The sequence below is a fragment of the Lissotriton vulgaris genome, chromosome 5 (genome assembly GCF_964263255.1).
Source record: "Lissotriton vulgaris chromosome 5, aLisVul1.2, whole genome shotgun sequence".
In the NCBI taxonomy this organism is placed as follows: Eukaryota; Metazoa; Chordata; class Amphibia; order Caudata; family Salamandridae; genus Lissotriton; species Lissotriton vulgaris.
Window position 1 is genome coordinate 457,762,123 of NC_141693.1, and position 12,308 is coordinate 457,774,430.

At 47.0% G+C, this 12,308-nt stretch overlaps 1 protein-coding gene across 2 annotated transcripts in view; it reads right to left on the minus strand.

Moving 5' to 3' along the window:
* VPS13D (vacuolar protein sorting 13 homolog D) overlaps positions 1–12,308 on the minus strand; it is a 2,754,556-nt gene that overhangs the window by 255,075 nt on the left and 2,487,173 nt on the right. For both annotated transcript variants that reach the window (XM_086921894.1, XM_086921893.1), the window contains exon 64: positions 590–724. In XM_086921894.1, the coding sequence (XP_086778020.1) occupies positions 590–724 (135 nt within the window). The remainder of the gene's footprint in view (positions 1–589; positions 725–12,308) is intronic.

Genomic DNA, 12,308 nt, shown 5'->3' on the forward strand with positions numbered 1-12,308 from the left:
GATATTCTAAGGTAAGGAATCTATCACTAATGTGTCTCTTTCAGATATACTATTTATTGAAATGTATTCCAGGATTCAACAAACATGCAGACGCGTCCTGATATGTGTGAATATCAAAGGAGATCCCCAGATGGAACATCAAGCACTTAAATTCTGGTCTCCAGCTTTCAGCTTTCATACCATAAGCTGTAGGCACTAGGCACATGCCTTGTTATTCATGCAAGGAATTCTGAGCAGCTGAATTCTCATCAGTAAGCTACAGCTCGAAAAAGAAGTGATGACTGAACTTGTCTAAGGGATGGGCTCCCAAGAAAATCCTACCATATATAAAATGGGACAGAGCAGCTTACTCGTGAGAGACATAAGTGGGTCCTGCACATAGTCAATATGACAAATAAAAAGGCTCAGTAAAAAATACAAATTTAGCTACAAGTTTTACTATAATAGTTATCATTTTCCCACACAATATTTAGTAGAGAAGACATTTGTTTTGATCATTTCAAAGGTGTAAATGTTATCTGTAGCATATGTCTTGTTTAATCAAGGCTTTTTGTATGAAAATTCATAATCTGTTGTACTTAGCACTTACCTCTTGAAAATGCTTAAGCACATCATTGATAATAAACTCTTTTGTCTCATATGGATGAACCCGAGTGAATGGATCTAAATCAATGACAGCATCTTCAAACTTGATGAGCGGAAATCCGAGTGTACTTTTCAAAGCCTAAAAATTAAAAACAACATTTGCAATTAAATTGTTTCCCTCAAACAAGCTGGCTCTAAGGGAACGATGAAGAAAACACCATTCCTAAGAACAACATTTAAATCAACAGAAAAAGGTAAGTGTCTATTTAACTTTTGTTTTTCACCTCCTCCTCTCACTTTATATGAAATGCCATTGAAGGCAAGAAGAACACGCATAGAAAAAAGACGCTAGAAGGAAGCAGCAGATGAAAGATAAATGTTAAAATCAAAGTAATTCCTACAGATGATTCGTAAGATAATTCAGTGAAACAAAAGCACACCGTTCACTCTCTTATTTTACAATAATTTAGTTTGCATATTAAGCTTCTCCCATAGGATCAGCACCTGAAATATATGAACACCCTTGAATTAGGACAAAATGGGCAGTCATAATAGACCCCCATAATATATACTATGGAGTATAATAGAGCAGTACTTAGGCGTACCTTCCTAGTGAATTTTTACTGACCATTCTGCAGATCACATCATTTTATGCAATTCCTAACCATACCAGCGTTCCTGCACTAGTACAGAAGTCAACAAACTGTGAATTGTCATTTTTCTGTTGTCATTTCAAGGTACTCTAACTACAAACCTGTGGGCAGAGCTTATGACTGTTACTCTCACTTTTGAAGACAAGGGGCAAATGTTGGTGGAGAACCATCCCATCAACATTCCTATGGCCTTAATGAACAAGTTACTTACCTACGGTAATGATATATCTGTAAGACACATTAGTTAGTGATAGAGTCCTTACCTTAGAATTACCCCCAGGCGTCAGACTGGATCAGGAATGTTTTCGTCAGCAGTACCCCTGAGCGTCGGAAGGTGGCGTCGTGCGGCTCCGCGTCCGTCGTTGGTGTCGTGGTCGCTGAGGTGACGCCACAGCAGCTACTTAGACACCGCCCTTGCACTCTGACGTCAGTTCTGTACACTACTTTCCGCGCCAGGAACGCAGAGCCATGCAAGATACTGACCACTGGTGCATTGAAACTAGGGCCTGAAAGGGATGACCTTAACCCTTGATATCGGTTCGCAGAACGGGGAGGATGGTTAGGGCGGTAAGGAATCTAACACCTAACTAATGTTTCTTACAGATATATCGTTACCGAAGGTAAGTAACTAGTTCATCTGAAACAAACGCGTAGATATAGATTCCTTACCTTAGAATAGATACCCCAGCAATACCAACCCTGGTGGTGGGTCTGGGAACCAAGATCACACCAGAAAGTCCTGGAGAACAGAACGGCCGAAGAAGCAGTCTCTCCGGACTTTGCTGTCCAGGCAATAGTGCTTAGTAAAAGTGTGCAGCGAGGCCCACGAAGCTACCTGACAGATGTCTTGTAAGGAGACACCACGTGCCAATGCCGTAGTGGCAGCCATCACCCTGGTGGAATGGGCCCGCAACCCCAACGGAGGTTCCTTTTTAGCCAGAGAGTAACAGGCTTTAATACACAAGACGACCCATTGTGAGATAGTCCGCTTGTGTATGGCCTGACCTTTTTTTGGCGCCAACATAGCCAACAAGGAGCTGGTCATCTACCCGGAACTGTTGTGTGCGGTTCAGGTAAAATGATAGCACACGTTTTGGGTCCAGACGGTGGAGCCTCTCTTACTCTCTGGAAGGATGCGGAGGCGGAAAGAAGGTGGGCAAAGTGATGGTCTGTCCGATGTGGAAGGCAGTGACAACCTTTGCCAGAAAGGATGGACGTGTTCTGAGCACAACCTTGTCCAGATGGAAAGATAGAAAAGAAGGTTTACAAGAAAGAGCCTGGAGCTCACTCACTCTCCTGTCAGAGGTGATGGCAACCAGGAAAGCAGTCTTCAAAGTCAGCAAACAAAGAGGACAGTTTCGAAGAGGCTCAAAGGAAGGGCACATTAAATATGTAAGAACTAGGTTCAAGTCCCACTGCGGTATTACGAAAGGAATAGGAAGGAAAAGATGAGTAAAGCCTTTGAGGAATCTGCTTACAACAGGGGAAATAGCAGAAAGGTAGCCTTTGATAGTTCCCAGAGCAGAGCCCTGCTGGGCCAAAGAAAGAAGGAACAGAAGAACTTCTGAAAGGGGGGCAGAAAGGGGATCCACAGCCTCTGCTGTGCAACATGCCACAAATGTAGTCCACCTGCGGGCGTATACCAGCTTAGTGGAGGGATGCCTGGCTGCCAGAATGACATCACAGATTTCAGGAGGAAAGTCGAAAGGAATCAACTGCCGCCGCTCAATCTCCACACAGAGGTGGAGACTGGACAGGTTCGGGTGGAGGACCATCCCCTGCTGCTGCGACAGAAGATCCTACCGAAGAGGCAGTTGGATCGATCATCATACTGAGTAGCTCGGGATACCAAACTCTTCGAGCCCAGTCCGGGGCCACAAGAATGACTTGGGCCCGGTTGCGTCAGATCTTCTTCAGCACTCTCGGCAGAAGTAGTATAGGCGGAAAGGCGCACAACAGACCGCAACTCCACTCGCAACGAAAAGCATAGCTGTAGTAAACAACTTCGTGACACAAAAGTTGTTTAGATTAAAGGTATTTATTCAGCACAGGTGCCAGCAGCAAACGGCAGGGAAAAGGATCTGAGGGCAACTGCCTCAGAGAGAACCAGACACACATAACATTCCAAAACCGAACAGATTCCACATGCACGTGGAAAGTGATAAGACCATTCCAATAGCCTAGCGAGTGCCGCCTTGGAAATTCCAATGTGCAGAATTGCTGACATTGCACGTTCTCTTTGGTGGCGAATAGATCTAACCAAGGCTCTCCCCACTGTCGAAATAGACCTTGCGCCACGTCCGAGTGAAGACGCCATTTGTGATCCATCATACACCTGCGGCTGAGTTCGTCTGCCCTGGCGTTCAGTGAACCTGTCAGGTGTTGAACCACCAGGGAAATGCCCTGCTGTTCCAGCCATATCCAGAGGCGCAGAGCCTCCTGACATAGGGTCCACAACCCCACCCCGTCCTGTTTGTTGCAGTACCACATGGCGGTGGTGTTGTCTGCGAACACCAGCACCACTTTCCCTTTGACAGAGGGAAGGTATGCCTTCTGTGCAAGTCGGATCGCCCAAACCTCCAGAAGGTTGATATGAAGTCTGGACTCCACCGGAGACCAGAGGCCTCTGATCTCCGTCTCTCACATGTGGCCCCCCATCCCAGGAGGGACGCGTCCATCACTACTGTGTGCTCTGGTTGGGGAAGGGAGAGGGATCTGCCCTGGACCCAATGTCGGTTCGAGATTCATCACAGCAGCTGCTGTGCAGTGCCCTTCGAGATCTCGACGTAATCGAACAGGTTCCCCTGATACTACGCTCACTGGAACTTCAGGTCCCACTGCAAAGCCTGCATATGCCATCTGGCATGAGTGACCAGCAGGATGCAGGAGGCAATGAGGCCCAGCAGCCTTAGGGTTATCCTGACCGAAACCCAGGATATAAGCCGAAAGATCGGAATCATAGCCTGAATATCCTGGACTCGCAGTTCGGGAGGATAGACCCAAAACTGTGTCGTATCCAGAACCGCTCCGATGAAGAGGAACTTCTGAGACGGAATCAGGTGCAACTTCGGCACATTGCTGGAGAACCCCAGCAAATGCAGAAGGTCGGCAGTAGTCTGGAGGTGGGAGATAACAGCCAGTTGTCGAGTTAGGGAAAGACTGGAACGGATATATGATGTTACAACGCAGACTTTTACAACGCATACCGTTACAACGCATCTTTTACAACGCAGATACTGTTACAACTCATGTTTTTACAACGCATTTTTTTACAACGCAGGTACCTTTACAACGCATACCATTACAACGTAAGTATTGGTAAGTATATATTAATATTAATATTATAATAGTAAATTAATTTTAAAAAATATAAAATAATGCAATTTAATTTAATTTAATTTTAATAAATTAATTTAATTTAAAATAAATTTTACTTTATTTTTACCCTGTACCCCTGTACCCCAAAAACTCAAAACTGACCCTCAACCCCAAAAATAATTTAATGTAATTTAATTTAATTTATTTTCAATTAATTAATTTAATATAAAATTTAATTTTAATTTATTTTTACCCTGTACCCCTGTACCCCAAAAACTAAAAACTAACCCTGAACCCTAAAAATACCCCTTTACCCAAAAACTGAAAACTGACCCTGAACCCTAAAAATACCCCTTTACCCAAAAACTGAAAACTGACCCTGAACCCTAAAAATACCCCTTTACCCAAAAACTGAAAACTGACCCTGAACCCTAAAAAGAACAATAGTTACTTACCTGTAATCTGTGGTTCTCCAGTATTGGTGTCTTTCATAGATTCACATGCCTGAATCATTCCCCGTCGTCGGAGTGGGAGCCCACGGTACATAAAAAAGTAGTAAAATATACCCTTAGTACATAATAAATAACCATATACCCAACCAGGAAGTAAAGTAGCCCCAGCTACAGAAAAGAAAACTTCCACAGTAGAACCTGTCCATGTCATTATGTATGGACCAAACTGCAGCCAATCAGGCCACAGCTCCCACCAGCATGCTCTCCCCAGAGACCCAGGCTCTCAGATTTTGTAGCACCGGAGTGTACCGGAGTAAGTATAGATAAACCAGCCTGAGTGAGCCTCTGAGGGGAGGTGGGTGGGTGCATGTGAATCTATGAAAGACACCAATACTGGAGAACCACAGATTACAGGTAAGTAACTATTGTTCTTCTCCAGTATTAGGGGTGTCTTTCATAGATTCACATGCCTGAATCAGAGTAGTGAGCAGTAATAGTAACGACATATACATAGCTCTTGGACGCCAAAGCACATAGCAGTAATGCAAGAAAAAACACAATGCAGAGCAATAACACAATAGGCGTCAAAGGAGCAAGAGGAGGTGGGATAGAAATAGCAGAGGCTCACCTTATTGGAAAAGATTACGCAGGACTGCTCTTCCCACCGAGGCATCGGTATCGCTTGAAGAATCCAGACAGTAATGCCTCGTGAACGTGTGCCTGCTGGACCAAGTTGCAGCTCTGCAGATATGCAGGAGAGGCACACCAGCAAACAAAGCAGTCGAAGAAGCGACTGCTCTCGTAGAATGTGCTCTGGGCACGGTTTGTAAAGGTTTACCTGCCTGTTGATGGCAGAGCCCTATCGCTGAAGAGACCCATCTAGCGATAGTTTGTTTTGTCACTGCACTGCCTTGTCTTGGTTTGCCATGTGCAACAAACAGTTGATCAGTCTTTCTGATGGCAGCTGTCCTGGAAAGATAGAATTTAAGACATCGTTTGATATCCAGTGAGTGTAGAGTTCGCTCCGCTGGTGTCTGCGGATGTGGAAAAAACGTTTTAAGTATGACTGGCTCATTCAGGTGGAAATCTGATGGCACTTTGGGCATATACTTCGGGTTGGTGCGCAGTATCACCGAATCATTTGTGAATTGCAAGAAAGGTGGTTTAGATGTAAACGCCTGTATGTCACTGACCCTTCTGGCCGATGTCAAAGCCAGTAGTAAAGCAACTTTCCAGGTGATGAATTTTAGATCAACCTTATGAATTGGCTCAAAAGGATGGCGCATAAGTTGAGCTAACACAATATTCAAGTGCCAGGATGGAGGAGGCCTACGTACTGGTGGAAACATGCGGAATAGACCTTTAAAGAATTGCTGGATAATTCTTGAGGAGTATAGAGAAGTCTTGCCGTCCTGTCGGTATCTGGATATGGCAGCCAAGAACACTTTAAGCGTAGAGTGCGCCAAGCCCGATTTTGCAAGATGTAAAAAGAAGGGCAAAATTTTGTCTGGTTCAGCATGAATAGGATGTAAATCCATAGTTTTGCACCAGGCACAAAAACGCTTCCATTTAAGCTTGTAAGTTCTGTTCGTAGAAGGTGCCCTAGCATTGTTCAGGACGTCCTGGCAATCCTGAGGAATGTTCAAATGTGCGAACTCATGGTGTTGAGGAGCCAAGCTGACAATTTTAGAGAATGAGGGTCTGGATGATATATTTTGCCGTCCTGAATTGTCAGAAGATCCGGAATTTGGGGCAGCTGAATTGGTTCGCACTCTGAGAGGAGAAGAAGCTGTGTGAACCAGTATTGTCTGGGCCACCGTGGAGCAATTAGAATTATACGACACGGTTGTCTCCTCATCTTCTTGATGACCTTGGGAACTAGAGGAATCGGAGGGAAGGCGTAGGCAAAGATTTGTTCCCAGTTCATTGAGAGAGCGTCCCCGCAAGAGTCCTTGTGAGGAATCCAGCTCGCGAAATGGATGCATTTCTTGTTGTGGTAGGTCGCGATTAGATCTAGATCGGGGCGACCCCATCTCTGGAAAATGCGATCCAGTGCCGGCTGGTGCAGCTCCCACTCGTGAGTGCTGCATTTGGCTCTGCTTAGGGAATCTGCTAATACATTGGCTACTCCCGGGACATGTACCGCTGCCAGGGTGATGTTGTGTGCCAGGGCCCAATTCCAGATTTCCTGAGCTTGCTGAGACAAACGGGCTGATCTTGTGCCCCCCTGTTTGTTCAGGTAATGCATGCTCGTCGTGTTGTCTGTTCGGATTAATACGGACGAGCTTGACAGAGTCGCTTGAAACGATTTGAGAGCGAGGAAGATGGCCCTCAATTCCAATAGATTGATGTGCCATGTCTTCTGCTGAGTGCTCCATTTGCCACTGATTGCCATCCCTTGAAGGTGAGCGCCCCAACCTTCCAGCGAGGCATCCGTGGTGACGATGAAACTGGGGGCTTCTGCTAGAAAGGCGCAGCCTACTCGCAGGTTGTGTTCTTGAGTCCACCACAGAATTGCCTGTTTCATTCGAGGCGTTAAGACGATGACATCCTCGAAGGAACCGCAAATTTGTACCCATTGGTGGCCGAGTTCCTCTTGTAGTGGTCTCATCCTCAGACGACAGTTCGGGGATAGGAGGATGCACGATGACAACATCCCTAGGAAAGATTTGAATCTTCGAACTGAAACGCACTTTTTTACGAGGAGTGCCCTCGCCAGTTCCTGGATCTTTGTTTGTCTTTCGTTTGAGATGAAGACTTGAGCTCTTTCGGAATCCAGAGTCGCTCCCAGGAAAGACGTCCTCTGAGACGGTGTTAGGTTCGATTTTTTGAAGTTTATCGAGAAGCCTAATTTTTGAAACAGGCAAAGGCATGTCTGGATATGACTGCTTGCGGTGGCATAGGAATTGGCCTTGACAAGGCAGTCGTCCAGATATGGGTAAATCTGGACACCTTGCAATCGTAGGTGGGCCGCCACCGGTGCCAACATCTTTGTGAATACCTTCGGGGCTGAACGTAGCCCGAAGGGTAGGACCTTGAACTGAAAGTCCCTGCCAGCCACTCTGAATCTTAGGAACTTCCTGTGCCTGGGGAAGATGGGTACGTGGAAGTAAGCATCCTGAAGGTCCAGGGTTGCCATGTGGTCGCCTTCCGTCAGAAACTGGAGGATCTCTTGGAGTGACAACATTCTGAAAGTCAATTTTTTGATAAATTTGTTGAGGGCACGTAAATCGAGGATGGGGCGCCACTCCCCCGATTTTTTGCGGATCAAGAAAAAACGAGAGTAAAAACCTTTTCCTCTCTGATGTTGTGGTACTTTCTCGATTGCCCCTTTCCGAATCATTGTATTGATTTGGACAAACAGATCCCTGAGATGTGCTGGGGGTGGTCCTTTTGGGGGCGAATTTGGAGGTGTTTTCATAAATTCTAACATGTGACCTCTTGAGATTACATCCAAGACCCATCTGTCTGTTGTAATTTTGGACCATTGAGAGTAATGCAGGGATATTCTTCCTCCAATTTGTGGCTGGTGTAGGCAAAGTGGCGGCAGGACGCTGTTCTCACTTTTTGTTGGCGTTGTCCCTACCCCGATAGGTAGTCTTACCTCGGGACTGTGTATAGGTATTCCGTCTTTGACCATAAGGTTGTTGTTTGTAAGGCTGGTACCTCTGGTTGCCTTGGTTGTTGGAATATTGGCGTTGCTGGTAATAACCTCCTCTGCTGGAGAAGTTACCTCTCCCTCTTGCACCACGAAAGGAAGATTTACGGTACTGCAGAGTACCTAAAGAACGTGCGGTTTCTGTATCCTTTTTAATGGACTGCAAGGCCTCGTCCACATGTGTGCTAAAAAGGAACTCGCCGTCATATGCCATATTCAACACCTTGGCCTGAACTTCTTGTCGAAAGGACGTAGATTTTAACCATCCCTCTCGTCTGAGCACTGCAGCTCCTGCCAGTTGTCTGAATCCTGTGGCCGCCACGTCCACTGCTGCGTCGATAATTTCAGAGGAAGCACATTCGCCTTCTTGTAAAATCTTGGTGGCCTCAGAGCGGTCCGGCTCGGGCAGCTTTTGGATGTATGGCGAGATGTCAGACCACATCTGTCTGTCATATCTACCGAGAATTGCTAACGAGTTAGCAGCTCTAACCGTGGTGGCCGCAATAGTAGATACCTTTTTACCAATGGCATCGAGGCGTCTTCCGTCTCTGTCCGTTGGGATGGAGATCTGAGTTGAGGGGTTCCTAGCCCTCTTCTGCGCTGCTTGCGCGATGACTGAGTCCGTCTTTGCCTGGCCGATGAGGCAAGCAGGTGAAGAGGCGGGCGCCCTATATTTCTTGTCGACTCGCGGCAATACCGCTGGAGAAGAATTTGGTGTGGCCATTATCTTAAGCCCCTCCTTCCAGATAAAGTCTATGATGGGGATAGACCAACTTTGCCTTTGAGATAAAGTCTTAAAATCATAAAGAAAGCATTCATCTTGCTTTGCTTCCATTGAAACCAGAAATCTCTTGGTAGCTTTGTCCATATTCCTCGTCATCTTGATCTTTGACATGTATCAGCAAGTCAGAAGGACTCTCAGCCGCTTGGAACATGTCATCGCCAGATTCTGCATCAGAATCCAATAGCCTGTCTGGCATTTGGAGTGGCGACAATGGCGTGGATTGAGATGACCTCTTTTGCAATAAAGCCGCCGTTGTGGCTGGAGATGGAAGAGGTATGGCAGCGCTTTTTGCTGACCATACTTGCAGGTCTGTACAAGACGACAACTTAGGTGTAGGTGGATTGTCTTGCAATTGTGGCAAATTCGAGCTCTGTGTCGTCGCTCTGGATGAAGGCTCTTTCGATTTCAGAGGTGGTGTAACCTTCGTCGACGAGGTGGATCTTGTCGTCGACGAGGGAGCCGTCGACGGAGCAGCCTTCATCGTCGACGGGGCCGTCGACGGGGCCGTCGACGGGGCAATTCTCACCTTCGTCGACGACGCTCTCGTCGACGCGTCCGTCGACGGGGTCTTTTTTGTCGTCGGTGGGTCCGTCGACGATATCTTCGTCGACGATGGCGTCGACGATAGCAAGGTCTTCTTCGTCGGCGTAGCAGCCGTCGACGACGACGAGGGTGTCTTCGTCGACTGTTTCAGTGTCGTCGATACCTTCCCGTCGACGAGAGGTGTGATAGCCTTCGTCGACGAAATGGGACGTATCTGAACATGAACAAAAGTTGGAGAGGAGGCTGAGGACATCACCATAGTCGATTTTGGTGAGGAGAAAGTCAACGTAGTAGTCACGGCGGAGGCAGCCTGACTGGAACTCGGCAGCGTTGATGGTGCCTTATGTCCAGGTCTCACAGGAGACACCAAAGACTCCGTTTTCTTCAAGCTTGGAAGCTTAACAGATTTCTCAGAGGATTTCTGAGCCTTAGAAGTAGAAGGCTCCCCAGTCTGGGAGGCGATTTGGTGTCTCGTCACCTTAGCCTTCGGAGTAGGCACAGCACCCTCAGCTCTCCTTTTCTTAGACCCCTTAGTAGACTCTGAGGCGAAACTTCCTACCTCAGAAACTGTGTCATCTTTGTTCTTAAGCTTCTGCAGCCACAGCAGTAGGCGACCCTCTCTGTCCCTGAGGGTTTTAGGTGAAAATTTTCGACAGATGCTACACTCCTTAACCTGATGGTCAGGATACAAACAGTAGATGCAGCGAGTGTGAGGATCTTCTTTAAACAGTCTCGCCTTTCCACACGAGTCACAGGCCCTGAAAAGGGACTTAGAAGTAGACATTGTAGTAGAAATAAACTCAATAGAAGAGAAGAAATGAGCAGAGCTCAGAGGGACTCCCTATCACACGACGTGCGGTAAAAAATCTGAGAGCCTGGGTCTCTGGGGAGAGCATGCTGGTGGGAGCTGTGGCCTGATTGGCTGCAGTTTGGTCCATACATAATGACATGGACAGGTTCTACTGTGGAAGTTTTCTTTTCTGTAGCTGGGGCTACTTTACTTCCTGGTTGGGTATATGGTTATTTATTATGTACTAAGGGTATATTTTACTACTTTTTTATGTACCGTGGGCTCCCACTCCGACGACGGGGAATGATTCAGGCATGTGAATCTATGAAAGACACCCCTAATACTGGAGAATACCCCTTTACCCAAAAACTGAAAACTGACCCTGAACCCTAAAAATACCCCTTTACCCTAAAACCCAAAACTGACCCTGAACCCTAAAAATACCCCTTTACCCTAAAACCCAAAACTGACCCTAACCCCTAAAAATACCCCTTTACCCCAAACATATAACATTTAAAATATAATTATATACTTACCAATACTTACGTTGTAATGGTATGCGTTGTAAAGGTACCTGCGTTGTAAAAAAATGCGTTGTAAAAACATGAGTTGTAACAGTATCTGCGTTGTAATAGATGCGTTGTAACAGTAGTGCGTTGTAAAAAATGCGTTGTAACAGGTGCATACCGACTGAACTCCTGATCTGCACAGATGAGCTACGACCACGGTCATCACCTTCGTGAACACCCGAGGGGCGCTGGTAAGGCCAAAGGGGAGACTGTTGCTGCGTGGGCCTGTGGCTCTGAAGCGAACGTGTTGGGCTCCCCTTCCGTGGCCACAAAAGGAGCGAAAAGCAGAAGGCAGAGGAGGGCAAGTGGCCGATAGGCCCAAGGACTTGGCCGTAGATTTATTGACAAAAAGGCGAATGCCATCAACGGGCATGTCATCAAGGTGTTCTGGACATCCCCCGAAAAACCAGTGGTCCGCAGCCAAGTGTGGTGATGGAGCGCCACTGTCATGGAAATCTCTCTGCCCAGCGAGTCGGCGGTGTCAAGGCCACATCAAATCGTGAACTTTGATGCATCTCTCCCTTCAGCAATCGCTAGAGAGCACTGTCCGGGCCTCCTTCGGACACTCTGGCAGCACCGGAGCCACTGTGTCCCACACAGATTGGGAATAACGGTCTAAGAGGCATGCAGTGCTCACAGACCGCAGCCCTGAACTGGCGGACAAAAAAATCTTCTTACCGAACTGTTCTAGTGTCTTGGATTCCCTGTCCGGGGATGCGGAAGGGAATGCGCTTTGGGATGCAGAGGCTTGGACAACTAAGCTCTCAGGGGTGGAGCGTTGGGAAAGGAAAATGGGGTCGACCGGGGCCGGGCGATGTCGTCGGGCCACGTTCCTATCCACAGGAGCCCTTGTGTTGGGCCTGGACCAGATGCCCAAAAGAACGTCTGAAAGTGCATCATTAAAAGGCAGCATTGGCTCCGCAGAGGTAGCTGCCGGCTGAAGCACTTCTGTCAGA